We start from the raw sequence: 19,057 nt of genomic DNA, 5'->3' as shown, positions 1-19,057 counted from the left end.
CAGCATTATTTTTGCTTAAAATTTTAAAATCATTATATATTTGGAAAATTCTATTATGAGTTGACTTGATGCTTCTCCAATTAGGGATCAAAAAAAATTCGAGGCATAATGTTGCATTTGCCCCAACCGATAAAAGTGCAACTACACACTGAAGCTTTCAGAAGGATGAAAAATCTCAAATTTCTAATAGTTGAGAATGTACATATTTGTGAACCATTTGAATTTCTTCCCCATGGTCTAATATATCTTAAGTGGCCCAATTATCCTTCTCACTGGCCATTCAAATATTTTCCTAAACAACTTGTTGTTTTTGAGATGCCAGGTAGCCGCATTAGATTGCCAAAGCTAATCAAGCAGGTATGATTATGTATATTTTTAAATTGGGATTTTTGTTAAATTTTTTATTTCAAATTTTGTTGTAGTTAACTTTTGATTATTATTTTTTTTTCCTACAGGAGCGTCCCTTAGAAAATTTGATAAATGCCAATCTCAGTGGTTGTGAATTTATTACGGAATTACCTAAATTAGGGGCCCAAAATTTAAAGCACTTGGACCTCTCTCTTTGTAAAAATTTAGTTGAGATTGATGAATGCTTTGGATCTCTTGAAAAGCTTACAAAATGGGATCTCGATGGTTGTTGTAAACTTCAAATTCTTCCAAGCCAGCTCAGGTTGAAATCTCTTCGTTGGTTTGGTCTTTCTTACTGCTCAAGCCTTGAGAAGCTCCCTAATTTTCATCCAGAAATGGAATGTTTAGATACTTTAGAATTAGAGGGGAGTGGTATTAGAGAGTTGCCTTCATCAATCGAGCATCTCACTAAGCTTGAGAAATTAAACCTTCGTGAGTGCAAAAACCTTGGGGATCTTCCAGATAGCATTTATAAATTGCAACAGCTTCAGTACTTGAAGACTCCTACTGCCAAATTGAGACCGACGTGCGATTCTTTTGATGGCTCTTCCGGATATGGGTTTGTGAACATGACACAATTGGATCTCCGTGGCTTTTTCGGATGTGAAGGCATAATTGAATTAGATCTTTTGATGAAGCCTGATTACTTCCCCGCATTGAAATACTTAACTCTATCTTCTACCAATATTGTTACCATCCCTGAAAGCATTAGCAGATTTCCCAGATTACAACAACTTTATGCTATGAATTGCAAGCTTCTTCGTGAAATTCAAGGGCTTCCACAATCAATAAGGAGCGTTGGTGTGGATGGTTCCATGTTGTTGAATACCTCACCAAGCGGGCTATTTAATCAGGTCTCTCTCTTTCATTAAGATATATATATAAAGAAACAATTTTTGTTACTTTATCTAAATACTTTACGAGATTTGCTAAATGAAAAATATTGAATTTTCTAATTGCATGCAGGTAATAGGAATTATTGGGATTTTACCAAATAGAGTATGTGGTAGCGCAAGAAGCAACAAATTAATGGATCTGCAGTTCTCCAATAATTTACCATCTGAAACTGAGGGTGCTGAATCTGAAGATGGGGACATATCAATGGATCTGCAGTTCTCCAATTATTTCCAATCTGAAGATAAGGTTGAATATTTGAGAGAGGGCTTTGATGGCTTTGATGGCTTTAATCCTGATATTAGTTTTTCGGGAACTGAGATGCTGAAATGGTTTAATCATCGAAGTGTTGATAACTCCATATCTTTCTTTGTTGGTCGCAATTTTCCAAAATTGGTTGTCTGTATAGTTCCTGGACCAGGGGGCTTTCATGGCTTTGTTGAAATTTCCATCAATGGTTATGAAAATCGTGAATATGAGTCTATTAATCTACCGCGACGATATTCATTTCCACAATATTTATTTTCTCTAACTCAATGGTCTCTTCTGCAAAGACATTTGAATGAATCAAATCCAACTGACCAGAATCTTGTTGAGGTTTCAATTAGATATAAGTCAGATGACCCCGTAGAATGCACCTGTCCTCCTCAAGAAGATGATGCTGTTGATTATTGGTCAGATGACACCTGTTATTCTATAGAAATGTGGGGGGTCCACGTAGAATGCACCTGTCCTCCTCAAGAAGATGATGCTGTTGATTAAGGGTATTCTATAAAAGGTTGGGGGTCGAAGAAACAGAGGACACGTTGATGAACTCTGAAGAAATATGCCTCAATCAAAAAATCACATTGAAACTGTTTCTCCTCGGTCGTTTCTGACCGGTTTCTTTTCGCATTTGATGCCAAGGTATGTTTCCATTTTTGGTAGCACTGTTTCATTTGCATCTGTTACACAATGGCAATGGATATCATATCAACTTATAAGTATTTATTGTGTTTCTATATAAAAGAAAAAGGGTACTGAATAAGTTTCTGAACTTAAAAATTGTAATTTGGTTAACTGGCCTTATTTTTTTGTTAATGCAGTTGACTAGGATGGTTGCGGTTGAAGTCACTGGCAGGCCCCAGATTTCCTTTTGCCTTGGATGCGAGCTCTGTCTGGTATGATTTTGTGTTTTTTTTATCTGATTTTTCAAATTGAGATGCATAATTTCTGCTTAGCTTACCATGGTGAAGAAAGATCTTGCAATTGTTTCCTAGTTTTATTCATTCGTTTGGACTTAATTGGTTTCTTGATTTAAAAAATTATGTACACCAGTCGCTTAGAATCCTGACTTTTGTAGAAAATGTGTATCATTCTGAATTTTAGAAGCTACATCAAATTTGTTGGCTGTGTACAAGATTGTTTGAGATAAATCGTAAATGATTTGCATCACACCTAAATGGTCTATAATAATTTACTAGGTTAGCTGGTCATTTAAGACATGCTAACCAAAAGTTAAAATGGCTGTGCATTTTAATGTCTTTGATTGGGTCTTTGGAAGAATATAGCTTGTATTTGACTGGTTGAAGAGCCGGTTGAATGTCTTTAATATTTTTTGTTCTCTCTCTATTAATAAGAGAGATGCAAATTTTGCAGAAGGTTATGAGCTATAAGCATCTCAAACTTCATGGTATACTGTGAACTGAAGACAAGGGCAGTCAAGCAAATTTTGTGTGGAACCTATAAAAAAAATCCTTTGATGAGCCCTGTACACTGAGGTAAACTTGAAGCTCCTTCTCTGCACATTGATGAAGTCACTTAGACCCAAGCTTGCTTAACAATACATTACAAATACAAGATGAGACACATTGTTTCCTTCAAGTCGGAGGAAATGATAAACCTTTCAAGTACTCAAAGAATTGCCTCTTGGCATGCTTGTCCTCAGGTAAATGATATCCATAGACATTTGTCCATTTAAGAACTTGCCTCAATTCAACTTTCTGCATAAACAACATATTTGATGAGAACAAGGAGGGTTTGTGCTTTACTTGGAATAGACTCAGGTATCGGGGGTGCTACAAGAGATTCAAACTTCAGTTCTATCCAGTTAAGCGTATTGGATGAGAATGAACTCAGTAATTGTATCAATAGAGGCCTTGAGCATTGGTTTCAAAGCAACTTTCAGGTCTCTCTCTCACTCTCTCATGAAGCTCCATATTTTCTTTTTTACTACAGGGCTACTCTAGTCAACGCTATATTTATAATGATTGTTTTCCTAAATGTGAAATTCCGGAGTGGTTTTGCCATCAAAGTGGTTCTTTATTGAGAATCCAGCTAATTCTAAATCTTTATACTAATTCTGACTGGATAGGAATTGCTCTATTTGCTACATTCACAGTGCACAAGCATCCAACTCTCATTCATGACAATTCAGCTACAGAAATTTCTCATGGCTTTCCTTGTTCTTTGAGAAGTGACATGGGCAACTGGACGGTGTCAAATAAACAGTACATCACTGAGTCTGAACACAACAAATTTATTTGGTTAAAGCAATGTAAGATCATGCATGTACCTCATGCTTGATTTTCAGATAAGCTGAATTGTAGCAATCTCTTAACTGCTTTATTTGGTAGTGATAGCCAAGACTTGATGTTGCAGAACTATGGTTATGTTCTTGTGTACCAACAAAATGTGGGAGAGTTGGTGCAAACATTAGTCCAATGCTCAACCATGTTTTCTGATAATTCTGATCTCATCCATCAATTTACTGCTCATCAATCTAGAACAAAGCAGCAGAGCCATGATGATGATAATGTTAAGAGGGAAACCAGTGGAACTGGAGGATCTAGTGGGACATTGAGAGGGCTTCAGGAAAAAATAAAGCAGCAGAGCCATGATGATGATGATGAAGATGAGGGAGAAACCAGTGGAACTGGCGGATCTAATGGGACATTGAGAGTGCCACATTATCAGGAAAAAGTTTGTGCAACTTGCTATCAATAATTCATTGATGCCAGAGGCCAACCCGTTATTGTCATCGTCGAGAACGCTCTGAGGTACTTCTCTGTTTCTCTCATGACCTTTATATGTCTAGTTGACAAGACTTTCATTTACACTTTACACCATCGATAACCTTCTATACCATTGTTAAAGAGAGCACAACTTTTTTGGTGTCTATTTTTTAAATGATCCAAAATACTCTTATTCATTAATTATAATAAGTTTAAAAAAACTTAAACTAATAAGATCAAATAAAAAATAATGAACTTCAAACATCTAACTTTTGAATACACATGTTGCACTTGTGAAGAGCTTTTTTATTATAATTCTGATATAATCCCATAAATTTTTGAAAGTCCAAATTTTTTTACAAAAGGTTTTGCGTTTTGGAAGTTCATATTTTTTCACGTCATTATTTGAATATGTATTTTTTAATTGAGTTTAAATTTTATAAAAATTCTTTATAAAACCTCTTATATTTATCCCATCAATTGATAAACGCTTATCAAATATTGACTACTATAAGTCTATAATTATCAAATTTATATTTTGTTGAAATTTTCCCAACATTGTATGTGTTACTAAATAGTTATCAATATATCTATTTTACAGGAATTTCATTTACACTATCCATATGATCGTTGTTTCCCTCCAACTAAGATTCCAGAGTTATTCAGCCATTATGCTTCTGGATCCTCAATGGCAATCCAGTTACCTTCAAATTTGCATAATGATTCTAATTGGCTGGGATTTGCCATGTGTGCTGCATTTTTAGTCCAAGAGTATCCAACTGAGTTTCTTGACAATCTGGAAACTAAAATTCCCCACCACCTTAGTTGTTTGTTTGATGTGGATATAGATGGTTTGAAACCTCTCCATGTATATAGCACCTTTAAAGAAGAACTCTAGTGGCTACATCTACCTGGATTCATTTGGCTATCCTATATGCCATATTGGTGGCTTTCAGATAAGATAAATCAATGCAACCACATAGAGGTCTCAATTGCAAGCGACTGGTCAGGCTGGTTTGTACAGAAGTGTGGACTTCATCTTGTGTACCTACAAGATGAGCAAGATTTTTGGAAAATTCGATTCCACTTGAGGGCTTCACTTTGTGACAATTAGGACATCTTTCGTGAAGATTTAGTGGAGCACCAACCATTAAAATCATCCTCAAAAGCATCCTCAAATCAAACATGCTCTATGCATAAATGTTTTCCTCAAAGTGAAATTCCAGAATGGTTTAGGCATCAAAGTACAGGCCCTTCTCTGTCTATCTAGCTACCTTCAAATTTCAGTAAGTATTTGGATAGGACTGGTTTTATGTGCTTCATTTTCAGTCCATGAGCATCCAACTATCACAAGTGATAATCTGGATTCAGACATTTCCCCCCACCTTATTTGTCATTTGGATGCTAAGAAAGGTAGCCAAGAATCTCACCTTCTCTATCAAATCACTGAAGAGAACTTCACGTGGTTAAATATATAGGGATTCATTTGGCTATACTACATACCTCGTGGGTCATTGTCAGATTTTTTAATCAGAGCAGTCAGATTGAGGTTTCAATTGGAAGTGACTTCCCAGGTTTGATGGTGAAGAAGTGTGGGCAACGTTTCTTATACCAACAAGATGTGGAAGAGTTTGAGCAAACGATCATTAAGTGCTCTACTGTGCCTTTTTACAATATGGAACTCATCCATCGATCAGTAGCTAGTGATTCTCCAAATGATAAGCGAAAGAATGAAGCTGGATTTTCTTTTGAGGATCCAAACCTTGGAAGGTTGAGAAGACCCATTTACCCAGAGCAAAGCAGTAGAGATAGCATCTATCTTGAAGATCAACACCCTGATAATCAACTCAGCAAAAGTGATTTACAGGTAACAAATTAATGTGTATTTTCTTTCAAATTACTATCAAGCTCCCTTCTAGTTCAGTCATCAGTGGCATTGTCTGATCCCCCTTATAAGGAGAGCCATAGTTGAATCACCCCCTCTTTTACTGATTTTAACAATTTTGAATTGTTGGAAAAATTCTCTCATTGAACATCATGTTCCTATTTTACAGGAATTTGATCGAAGTTTGGTGTATAATTCTTGTTTTCCTCCAAGTGAAATTCTTGAGTGGTTCAACCATCGTAGTGGCGAGCCACCAGTGACAATCCATCAACCTCTAAATTTATATGATGATAGTACTTGGAGGGGACTTGCTCTATGTGTTTCTTTCTCAGTCAACATCAAGGATCCTACTACCATCCTAGACATTCTTAATTCAGAAAGTGCTCATCATCTTTATTGTCATTTGGAAAGAAATGTTGGTTCTTTGGAACCTCTCCATGCCTATTGCCTTACTAAAGAAGATGTCATGTTGTTACATCTAGGTGGATTCATGTGGCTATCCTATATACCACGTAGCTCATTTCCAGATTGTTTGAATCAATGTAATCGCATTGAGGCTTGAATTGTTAGTGATTGCCCAGACTTGACAGTGGTGAAGTGTGGACTCCGTCTTGTACATCAGCATGATGAGGAAAAGTTTAAGCAAACTACAAGGCACGGCTTGGCCTCATTGTCTGACAATTGGGGTCTCATCTTTCATTTGACGGCTCACAGTAGAAAAAGAAATAAGCAAAACCTCTCCATGCTTAAAGAGAAATGCAAGCATGTGCTAGAATAGCATCTCCTCTTATTGTTCTGCTACTTTTCTTAGCGGTTCTCCCTTCTGTTCTCAATTATAAGTCTAACTAGACACTCATAATCTCTGCTGCTTAGTTAACTCAATATTGGTCTCAAGTTTCTTGTTCCCTGGACTAATGTGAGCACTATCTTTAGTTTTGCATTAATAGGAGGCAACAAAGGCATTGTCACTAATAGTGAGAATTATGCTTTAATTTTATTGGAAGGAACGATTAAAAATGAACTCTTTGTTTGCACATTTTCTTCGTTTTAAGGGAATAAATGCATGTTCATGTAGTAACCACTAGAAAGTGATCTCTAGCTGAGATAATTGAGTAGAAAAAAATTATCATAAACAATAATGTGACTTCTACACATGTTGGAAGCACTTTCTGTAAGGTGATAATTGCCCACACAGAGTTAAGAAGGTAGGCTCAATTGGATTTGTATATAGTAGCTGATTAGGATACGGTTGTCATCTTAAAGAACATTTGGAGCCTATTCACTTAGTTAGGTATCTGTGAGTAGCCTAGGTGCATAGACATTTACTGAGAAATAAGTGCTTCCGAATAGTGAAAATACCAAAGAAATTCCTTTTCATTGTTATTGATTTTTAGCAACAATTTATTATTTGCTTTAAAATAATAATAATAATAATAATAATAAGGAAGGGAAAGGAAAGTAAAATGGTGGATAGAAGATTGTGCTTGGTAGAAAAGATGGACAATATATATATATATATATATATATATTTTTTTTGAATTAGTTTTATAATAATGCAATTGTTACCAACTGGACGGGAGGGGATTTTTTAAAATAAATTTTTACAACAAGTGAGGGAATGAGGATTTGAATTATGGTTCTTCTCATAAAGGAGATCATTCAATACCACTGAACTACAAAGCTTTTGATTGGAGGAGAGATTTGATTCATTTGAACTTAAATTGTAGATGGTTGAGCTAATAGGTAATTTGTCACACATCTCTCAAGTGTTGGCACAAAAAGTTATTAAAAAAATAATAATAATAGAGAAAAACAATATGTACCTATAAAAGTTGACATTTTCCAAGTGTATCATCCATAGTAAATTAATATCAAATGACAAAGATTGAATCCAATGCTTTGTGCAGCGAACTTGTCCGAATTATGACACATGTCCACTTTAACCACGTGTCATGATCTTGATGGTCCAAACATTGGACCAAGCCAAGTCCAATTTTAGGTACCATAAGTTTTGAATATTGTTTTCAAATCAAGGAGAATATTTGGATCACTAGCTTCATGCATCTACTTCATAGGCACCAATTTTACTTTTATTCTATTTCCCTCTTATATATTATACTAACATTATGTTCTTCACTAAATTATCCATTACTATTTTGGCTACCATCTCATAGAATCAATTTCACTAGCAATAGGGTATAATAATACATATGTTTATAAGACAATCAACAAGTTCGAACTCCCAATCATAAAAGCTTAGAAATTCGAATAAACTTGGGATTCCAAATGCGTAGTCTAAGGTTGCGTTTGGCATTAACTTAAAAAGTTAGATTTTTTTACTATTTAGTTTATTTTTACTACTATTCATGGATCTCATTGCACTTTTTAGTATTATTCATGGCTTCACTGTACTATTTCAGCTACTTTTTAGTTTTATTTACAGTACTTTTAACAAAAAGTTTTCAATTTTAGCTAAGTAAGATGTTCCCAAATGGATTCTAAGTCTAACAACTCTCTTTTGCTGCTTTCTTTTTTTCTTTTTTTAAGTCTTAACAACTCTTTAGAATCAAGGCAAGATTACAGAACACAAAAGCATCTTCCTTGTTGGCAATCAAAAGCAAATTAGGAAAAACAGTTTAAATTTAGTTCCCAACATAAAAAATTATAGCAAAACCTAATCCTCATATTAATTCTAATCCCAAATTAACAAAAGCAAAGGACAAACATAATACCAAATAAGTCAATACCACAACAATAACAGCTATACCAGCAATATATACTACATTAGCCATCAAATAAGTTGCTACTCCTTTAAAATGTATCATCAGATAAAATATAAGGTCGTATTGGCAATTTTCGAGTGTTTCACCCAAAATAGATATTTCAATTGATACAATAAAAGATATTTTAAAATTAAAAAAAAAAAGTCTTAGAAAATATTATTTAAGCTAATGCATTGGGTTAGTGTATTTAGGCTAATGTTTGAGCTTATAAAATATATGGATTTGATTTTATATATATATATATATATATATATATATACACGCGTGCATAAGTATACAGAGAGTAGTAACCCAAAACAGAACATCAATATTAGCTAGTACCGAAATATTTCGTTCCCCTAGTCAAATCAAAATTGCCTTTAGTTCAAAATTGACTCTCTTACTCAATACTACTCCAAAAACTAGTCTACATGGCCTGCATATCTCCTAAGTAGCCCATTTACTTCAAGCCTTTCTATATTTTTAACACAATTGCAAGTCTCCAAATTTTATCCCTTCCCTCCTAACAAAACTTTAAGACCATTTATTCAACAAAGATTAGTTAAATATGTGCAGAAATTATGATGAATAAAAAAAAAGTAGAAAGAAAATATAATAGTGTACATGGTTTGACTTTGTGGGCTATATTCATGGGACAAGAGCCTAAAAAGTCAAATTTTCTTGTACATTTTTCTTCATAATACTTTACAATAGAACCCATTGTTATAATGGGATTACATACAACAACAACAACAACAACAACAACAAAAAATTGAACTTGAATTTGATTGCATATTAATTGTCTCAATCCAACAATTTTCTGTTGTAATCAATTATATAATTTTCTCTTGAAATCAATGTCTTGATTTGGTCTTCAATGATCTAGAAAGTGAAATATGCATTCTAACAAAAAGACACTCAGTTTGCTTACCCCAAACAACTCACCATACTTCACAGGGTACACCAATTTCATTCAAACAAGTGAAATTTGAATTCTTCATTTGTCCCACCCAAATATGTTGCAACTTCTCTAAGCTATTAGCCACATGGATTGGAACAATTAAAAGATATAGAAACTAGGTGGGAAGGCTCAACAAAGTGCTCAAAAGAAGCATGAGCCTTCCATCATTAGACAAATAAATTCTTCCATCGGCCTAACATTCTTCTCATTGAGCCTTCCATCATTAGACAAATAAATTCTTCCATTGGCCTAACGTTCTTCTCTCTCAAGTTAGTGTTTGATTCTCACTTTATTCAATCCAACAAAATCTCACCAAATAAAATTCCTTTAACAAACATTCACATATGAACTTAGTGTATTACAATATTATTTTTCTTCCAAGTATGGTGGGGGATTCAAATCTAAGACCTTATTCAAAAAAAAAAAAAAATCAAATAATGTTATTGAGTTAAACTATTAGCTTCTTTACTTTTCTTTTACCAAAGCTTCGAATATTATAACCCTAATTATTAAAGTCATTGAAAACCCAATTTCCCCCAAATTGAGTTCTCTTCTTTCCATCCACAAAGAGATGTACCATAAATTGGACTCTCATTGTGGCATTCACACTAGACTGAACATGAACATAATGTTTGTTAAGTTGTGGGCTATCACATTTCAAGGGCAATTTTCAAAAGAATTATCTTTGACTGTAAGAATATTCCATTGCAATGAGCTGTCTGTGTACGCAGGACTTATCACTTATCAGTGTGGCTATGTGTCCTACGCAAGATCTTTGAACTAGTATTCAAACCACCCCAACACACCCCCCCCCCCCCCCCCCCAAAAAAAAAAAAAGAGTCTGCGTTACGTGATGATTGTCATTGCCCTAACTCACAAGTCACAACCCCTCCAATGAAAATGCTATTTGGACTTTCTAATGATGTAAGGCATGAGAGAACCACAAATTTCTTATTAGGTTTAATAAGACTTTTTTTTTGTACGACCTTAGATCATGCTTGAATGGGTCATTATCAAATCTTCAAGAACTCGAAATGGAACCTACGTGGACATGGTTTGATCATTGCCTTTCTAAGATTATTATTTAAACTTTCTTATATAATAGCTGCATTAATAGATGTTAGAATATGATGCCAGACTTGTGTTAAAGTGGGCCGTGTGTGGCTTGAATTGCCACAAGCCCACGTCCACCTAAGTCGGTCACTATTGACCAAATCCTATTTGTAATAGGAAATTTTACTCCAGCCGACTTTGACATATATATAAATATATATATATATATATATATATCATGTTTAAGATGTAGAGCAGCCGTGAGATTAAAAAAAGGAGTAATTCCAATTAACCTAGTTAGCAGCCGCATGAGAGAAAATAGAGAAAAGAGAGGCAGCCAGTTTCTATTCTTATTTTTTCTGTGAGAGAGTGCTAGGGTGTAATTGGGATTTGAGTTTCTTGAGAGTGTTCTTGTGCACTATTGTATTTTCCCTGATAATAGTGAAATCTCTGCAACTCCGTGGACGTAGGCAAATTGCCGAACCACGTAAATATTGTCTTGTGCGTGTGATTATTTTTCTTTGGCGTGTGTTTTCTCTATTTGTTTTGTTTCTCACAGGTTGGGATTTTGATTAAATTCCTTACAACTGGTATCAAAGCCTAGGGTTAGGTTTGAGTGGGAGCAATGGCAGAGGAAGCAGGAAAGGCGTCTGGAATAGAAAAGTTTGATGGCACAGACTTCGCGTATTGGAGGATGCAGATTGAAAATTATCTCTATGGGAGGAAATTGCATCTGCCTCTTTTGGGGACAAAACCTGAGGCTATGAAAGCTGAGGAATGGGCTTTTCTTGACAGACAGGTACTAGGAGTTATCAGGTTAACTTTGTCTAGGTCTGTTGCACACAATGTTGTAAAGGAGAAGACCATAGCAGATCTGATGAAGGCTTTGTCTGGTATGTATGAAAAGCCGTCAGCAAACAATAAAGTGCACTTGATGAAGAAACTGTTCAATCTGAAGATGGCAGAGAATGCATCAGTAGCACAACATCTGAATGAATTTAATACTATCACAAATCAATTGTCATCTGTAGAAATTGATTTTGATGATGAGATCCGTGCACTGATCGTTTTGGCTTCTTTGCCAAATAGTTGGGAGGCAATGAGGATGGCAGTAAGTAATTCTACAGGAAATGAAAAACTCAAGTACAATGATATTAGAGATTTAATTCTGGCTGAGGAGATTTGCAGAAGAGATGCAGGTGAAATCTCAAGATCTGGTTCTGCCCTAAACCTTGAGACAAGAGGCAGAGGTAATAACAGAAATTCAAATCGGGGCAGATCAAAATCCAGAAATTCTAATCGGAACAGAAGTAAATCTAGATCAGGCCAACAAGTACAATGCTAGAATTGTGAGAAAACAGGTCACTTTAGGAATCAATGCAAAAATCCTAAGAAGAAGAATGAAGATGATTCTGCTAATGCTGTAACAGAAGAGGTACAAGATGCATTACTTCTTGCAGTAGACAGTCCACTTGATGATTGGGTTTTGGATTCAGGAGTTTCGTTTCATACCACTCCACACCGAGAAATCATACAGAATTATGTTGCAGGTGATTTTGGTAAGGTGTATTTGGCTGATGGTTCAGCCTTGGATGTTGTGGGTATGGGAGATGTTCGAATATTGTTGCCCAATGGGTCTGTTTGGTTACTGAAGAAGATTCGACATATTCCTGACCTAAGGAGGAATCTGATTTCTGTTGGACAACTTGATGATGAAGGACATGCAATACTATTTGTTGGTGGTACTTGGAAGGTTACAAAGGGAGCTAGGGTATTGGCTCGTGGAAAGAAGACTGGTACTCTGTACATGACCTCAAGTCCAAGAGACACAATTGCAGTTGCTGATGCAAGTACTGATACAAGCTTATGGCACCGCAGACTTGGTCATATGAGTGAGAAAGGGATGAAGATGCTGCTGTCAAAAGGAAAACTACCAGAATTGAAGTCCATTGATTTTGACATGTGTGAAAGTTGCATCTTAGGAAAGCAGAAAAAGGTGAGCTTCTAGATCAGGCCAACAAGTACAATGCTAGAATTGTGAGAAAACAGGTCACTTTAGGAATCAATGCAAAAATCCTAAGAAGAAGAATGAAGATGATTCTGCTAATGCTGTAACAGAAGAGGTACAAGATGCATTACTTCTTGCAGTAGACAGTCCACTTGATGATTAGGTTTTGGATTCAGGAGTTTCGTTTCATACCACTCCACACCGAGAAATCATACAGAATTATGTTGCAGGTGATTTTGGTAAGGTGTATTTGGCTGATGGTTCAGCCTTGGATGTTGTGGGTATGGGAGATGTTCGAATATTGTTGCCCAATGGGTCTGTTTGGTTACTGAAGAAGATTCGACATATTCCTGACCTAAGGAGGAATCTGATTTCTGTTGGACAACTTGATGATGAAGGACATGCAATACTATTTGTTGGTGGTACTTGGAAGGTTACAAAGGGAGCTAGGGTATTGGCTCGTGGAAAGAAGACTGGTACTCTGTACATGACCTCAAGTCCAAGAGACACAATTGCAGTTGCTGATGCAAGTACTGATACAAGCTTATGGCACCGCAGACTTGGTCATATGAGTGAGAAAGGGATGAAGATGCTGCTGTCAAAAGGAAAACTACCAGAATTGAAGTCCATTGATTTTGACATGTGTGAAAGTTGCATCTTAGGAAAGCAGAAAAAGGTGAGCTTCTTGAAAATTGGCAGGACACTGAAGGCTGAAAAATTGGAGTTAGTACACACTGATTTGTGGGGGCCTTCTCCGGTTGCATCCCTTGGAGGTTCAAGGTACTACATCACTTTCATTGATGACTCAAGCAGAAAGGTATGGGTTTATTTTTTGAAAAATAAATCAGATGTATTTGAAACCTTTAAGAAGTGGAAGGCCATGGTTGAGACAGAAACAGGTTTGAAAGTAAAATGTTTGAGGTCAGATAATGGAAGAGAGTACATAGATGGAGGGTTCAGTGAGTATTGTGCTGCACAGGGAATTAGGATGGAGAAGACCATTCCTGGAACACCACAGCAGAATGGTGTGGCTGAGCGCATGAACAGAACTCTCAATGAGCGTGCTAGGAGTATGAGGTTGCATGCTGGACTACCAAAAACTTTTTGGGTTGATGCTGTTAGCACTGCAGCTTACCTGATAAACCGAGGACCTTCAGTTCCCATGGAGTTCAGACTTCTTGAGGAGGTTTGGAGCGGTAAAGAGGTAAAGTTTTCACACTTAAAAGTTTTTTGGTTGTGTTTCTTATGTTCATATTGATTCTGATGCTCGTAGTAAACTTGATGCAAAGTCTAAAATATGTTTTTTCATTGGCTATGGTGATGAGAAATTTGGCTATAGGTTTTGGGATGAACAAAACAGGAAAATCATCAGAAGTAGAAATGTGATATTTAATGAACAGGTTATGTACAAGGACAGGTCAACTGTAGTGTCAGATGTTACAGGGATAGATCAAAAGAAATCTGAGTTTGTCAACTTAGATGAATTGACTGAAGGTACTGTCCAGAAAAGGGGTGAAGAAGATAAGGAGAATGTAAATTCACAAGTAGATCTGAGTACACCTGTAGCTGAAGTCCGCAGATCTTCCAGAAACATTAGACCTCCACAGCGTTATTCACCCACTCTAAATTATCTCCTGTTGACTGATGGTGGTGAGCCAGAGTGTTATGATGAAGCCTTGCAAGATGAGAATTCAAGCAAGTGGGAGTTAGCCATGAAGGATGAGATGGATTCCTTGTTGGGGAATCAGACATGGGAACTGACTGAATTGCCAGTAGGAAAGAAGGCTTTGCACAACAAGTGGGTATACAGAATAAAGAATGAGCATGATGGTAGCAAACGTTACAAGACCAGATTAGTTGTTAAAGGGTTCTAGCAGAAGGAAGGCATTGACTACACAGAGATATTTTCTCCAGTTGTGAAGATGTCAACAATTAGACTAGTACTGGGAATGGTGGCTGCAGAAAACTTACATCTTGAGCAGTTAGATGTGAAGACAGCATTCCTTCATGGTGACTTGGAGGAAGACCTTTACATGATTCAGCCAGAAGGGTTCATTGCTCAAGGACAAGAGAATTTAGTTTGCAAACTAAGAAAGAGTTTGTATGGCCTAAAACAAGCTCCTAGACAGTGGTACAAGAAATTTGACAGTTTTATGCACAGAATTGGGTTCAAGAGATGTGAAGCTGATCACTGTTGCTATGTTAAGTTTTTTGACAATTCTTACATCATATTACTGTTGTATGTGGATGATATGCTTATTGCAGGGTTTAGCATTGAGGAGATTAATAATTTGAAGAAGCAATTGTCCAAACAATTTGCAATGAAGGATTTGGAAGCTGCAAAGCAAATCCTTGGTATGAGAATCATTAGAGACAAGGCTAATGGTACATTGAAGTTTTCACAGTCAGAGTATGTGAAGAAAGTTCTCAGCAGGTTCAACATGAATGAAGCTAAACCAGTGAGCACACCCTTGGGTAGTCATTTCAAACTAAGCAAAGAACAATCACCGAAGACAGAAGAAGAAAGGGACCACATGAGCAAGGTGCCCTATGCCTCAGCTATTAGCAGCTTGATGTATGTTATGGTGTGTACAAGGCCAGACATTGCACATGCAGTGGGAGTTGTGAGCAGATTCATGAGTAGGCCTGGAAAGCAGCATTGGGAGGCAGTCAAGTAGATTCTGAGATATCTGAAGGGTTCATCAGATACATGTCTTTGTTTCACAGGTGCAAGTTTGAAACTACAGGGTTATGTAGATGCTGATTTTGCTAGTGATATTGATAGTAGAAAGAGTACTACTGGGTTTGTTTTTACTCTGGGTGGTACAGCAATTTCATGGGCTTCAAATCTACAGAAAATTGTTACTTTGTCTACTACAGAAGCTGAGTATGTTGCAGCAACTGAAGCTGGAAAGGAGATGATTTGGCTACATGGTTTCTTAGATGAATTGGGTAAGAAGCAGGAGATGGGCATTCTACACAGTGACAGTCAGAGTGCAATCTTTCTTGCCAAAAACTCGACTTTTCATTCAAAGTCGAAGCACATACAGACAAAATACCACTTTATCCGTTACCTTGTTGAAGATAAGCTGGTAATCTTCAGAACCCGGCAGACATGTTGACTAAGGGTGTCACTATTGAGAAGTTGAAGCTGTGCGCAGTTTCAATTGGTCTTCTAGCTTGAGGACAAGAGAATGAGTTGTAGGGATGAGGGATTGTGTTATGGAGGATTGTGGCTAATGTTTGTAGCTTGTGAGCCCTTAAGGGCTAAGGTGGAGCTGATGGAGGAGTTTGCTCGTGTAGCTTGATCAATTCAAGCCAAGGTGGAGATTTGTTAAAGTGGGCCGTGTGTGGCTTGAATTGCCACAAGCCCACGTCCACCTAAGTCGGTCACTATTGAGCAAATCCTATTTGTAATAGGAAATTTTACTTCAGCCGACTTTGACATATATATAAATATATATATATATATATATATCATGTTTAAGATGTAGAGCAGCCGTGAGATTAAAAAAAGGAGTAATTCCAATTAACCTAGTTAGCAGCCGCATGAGAGAAAATAGAGAAAAGAGAGGCAGCCAGTTTCTATTCTTATTTTTTTTGTGAGAGAGTGCTAGGGTGTAATTGGGATTTGAGTCTCTTGAGAGTGTTCTTGTGCACTATTGTATTTTCCCTGATAATAGTGAAATCCCTGCAACTCCGTGGACGTAGGCAAATTGCCGAACCACGTAAATATTGTCTTGTGCGTGTGATTATTTTTCTTTGACTTGTGTTTTCTCTATTTGTTTTGTTTCTCACAGGTTGGGATTTTGATTAAATTCCTTACAACTTGGTCTTCATAACTTTTTTATTGAGTGCAATAGGCTAGGGATATCAATAAAACAAACCAACAAATAATCTTGGGTAAACAATAAAACAAACCCCAAGCATAAGGCTTCAATTAGTTTACAACAAAATGGTAGGGTATGATCAAATATAAATAACAAAAAGTGCATACAAATTATATCCTTTTTTTTAGCATCAAGGACAATGACTTGCAATCATAGACAATTCCAAAAAAAAAAAAAAAGAGCAAAAGATCTTTTTAATATAAATAATACCCACTGCCAATATTACCACAAAATCAGTCATAACATTATTAACATCTAATTGAAAAGAACAATTCAAAAGTTTTTACAAAATAAAAAATTTCCACAACCAGAAAAGAAATAAGAACTACAATTTGATCAGAGAGAATAAATTACTAAAAAAAAAACCAAAATGGACAAGAGCTTGGGGAATTTATATCATTCTTGGCATGTTGGACAAGGACCTGACACCATTGGCTTCCGTCCAAGAGAAGGTGGAGTTAAAGACAGCAATGGCAAACTGCACACCTACCTCCCTCTCACACTATAGCTTGCTTGGCTTCCCATAAGTTCACAAAGATCTTTTGCTCTTTTTAATTTCCTAATCTGCTATCTTGTTTACCCTTCTTCTCTGGCAAGCTCTGATTTTGGTGGCTATGATGCTCAGGTGGCAGTGGTGATGGAGAAGAAGAGAGAGGCAAATAAGAGAGAGAGAGAGAGAGAGGAAAGGCTTGTTGGGGGAGAGAGAGAAAGAGGGTGGTCAGACTTCTTAGGTGAGAAAAAAGTTGTATTTGGTGTGGCATTTTTCTAACCTTTGGATTTCATTTTTGCCACGTGTCCTTCATCAGTTTTAAAATGGGAGAGAAATGGAGATTTCAAGACTGAAGGGGAGCCCGACCTGTGCATGTCTTTGTCCTGTACAAGCTAAAGTGCCATGAACATGTTCACTTAAAACACGTTATCCTAATCTTACCAGTGGTCCGGTGCCAATCTTAGTTGTCCCAAATATGAAAGCATAAATTGTTTTATTAGGCTTTTATGTTAATCCTAGCAAGACAAGTCTGAAAGCTTTGACTCCCTCACCATTCCTTTTTGGACTCTAATTAGTTATTAATTACAAAATCCTTAATTATAGTTTCTTTGAACATCTCACAATCAAGATAAAAGCCAAAAGGTCTTGCATTACTCTCTGGTCCTGTGGAAATATGTTTATGTTTACAATATTTTCATAATAAATCATAAATAGTAAGTTGTTATTAGTTCTAATTTGAACTCATTACTAAAATTATTTTTTTGCCTGTCTGTAACGGCCGGTAACAATTTGTCACTTAGAATTTGTTGTGAAAATGTTGTAGAGATAATTTTTTTTTTTGAGAAGGCTTTAATTATTATTATTTACTAGTCACAGACCCGCGCGTTTTGCGTGATAATTTTTTAGGTAAAATACTGTTTTAGTCCCTAGACTTTATAAAGAGCTCTTAAAAAAAAAAAAAATTATCATATTTTTCATAATCTTGTCTATAACTTTTTTTTTTTTTACCAATATCATATATTTATTGGTTGATGATTTGCAAAACATAAACATTAATAAGAGGTAGAACTATTCATTAGACTTTTTTAAGTCATGGTGTATGAAGATTATTGTAAGGACACAATTTGTAACGACCCACAAAATAATGTTGGGTGCGCACGTTAGGAGCCCAAACAATATAATTTGTAGAGTGTGGGCTTGAAAGACTAGGCCTTGGTCACCGGACAGTGGTTTAGTCGTGGTTTTTATGGAAATTTATACGAGGGTGAACCTGGCGTGTCTAGCAAAACCTTCCTCTGGTGCGTCCTGAGTGGTTTCGGTCCTCAGACCCCGTCCGAGGAGCTTAGTGTTCTTCTCGTTCTCCATTTTTTAGGACTTCTTTTTCTGAGGGGTGGGATCCCCTTTCCCCTTGGCTCTCTTTCCCTTTTATACTAGTATTTACCCTCCTTCCAATGCCCACGTGTAAGTTACACTTTCTGAGGTGGAGACTTGTCCTATCAGCCCATACCTAGAGTGGTTGGGAGTAGTTGTAAAAGTTGAATAGCATGGTGAAGAGCCTGGATCTGTCAGACGCAGAGTTCTTTATTACAGTATTGGCAGCTTTTTCACTTGTCCTGCCCCTGCACTGAACTCGTCCTTTCCTTTAGGCGTTCTGTGGGGTGCCGAGCATAAGATCGTCCTCGGCCAGATCCTTAGGCCTTTTTTGGACTTTCA

General features: G+C 36.5%; 2 protein-coding genes across 2 annotated transcripts in view; both read left to right on the top strand.

The window, feature by feature from the left end:
* LOC126719922 (disease resistance protein Roq1-like) overlaps window positions 1–2,064 on the top strand; it is a 71,220-nt gene extending 69,156 nt beyond the window's left edge. Inside the window, exons 3-5 of the mRNA XM_050422421.1 lie at window positions 85–357; window positions 456–1,262; window positions 1,375–2,064. Of these exons, the coding sequence (XP_050278378.1) occupies window positions 85–357; window positions 456–1,262; window positions 1,375–2,064 (1,770 nt within the window). The remainder of the gene's footprint in view (window positions 1–84; window positions 358–455; window positions 1,263–1,374) is intronic.
* Window positions 2,065–5,751: 3,687 nt separating this feature from the next.
* LOC126718835 (uncharacterized) lies at window positions 5,752–7,258 on the top strand. The gene is made up of 2 exons (XM_050421190.1): window positions 5,752–6,162; window positions 6,350–7,258. Exons 1-2 carry the CDS (start codon window positions 5,875–5,877, stop codon window positions 6,740–6,742), a joined length of 681 nt encoding a protein of 226 aa, XP_050277147.1. The 5' UTR covers window positions 5,752–5,874; the 3' UTR covers window positions 6,743–7,258.
* The last annotated feature ends 11,799 nt before the right edge of the window (window positions 7,259–19,057 follow it).

Source organism: Quercus robur, chromosome 3 (genome assembly GCF_932294415.1).
Source record: "Quercus robur chromosome 3, dhQueRobu3.1, whole genome shotgun sequence".
Lineage (NCBI taxonomy): Eukaryota > Viridiplantae > Streptophyta > Magnoliopsida > Fagales > Fagaceae > Quercus > Quercus robur.
The sequence above is the reverse complement of the archived record's forward strand: the minus strand, read 5'-3'. Positions and strand labels throughout refer to the sequence as shown.

Excerpts from the sequence above, each read along its gene's own strand:
- LOC126718835 (XM_050421190.1), top strand. The coding sequence starts at position 5,875 with ATGGTGAAGAAGTGTGGGCAACGTTTCTTATACCAACAAGATGTGGAA. Across the intron at positions 6,163-6,349 it reads TCAGCAAAAGTGATTTACAG|GAATTTGATCGAAGTTTGGT; the intron begins GTAACAAATTAA and ends CCTATTTTACAG.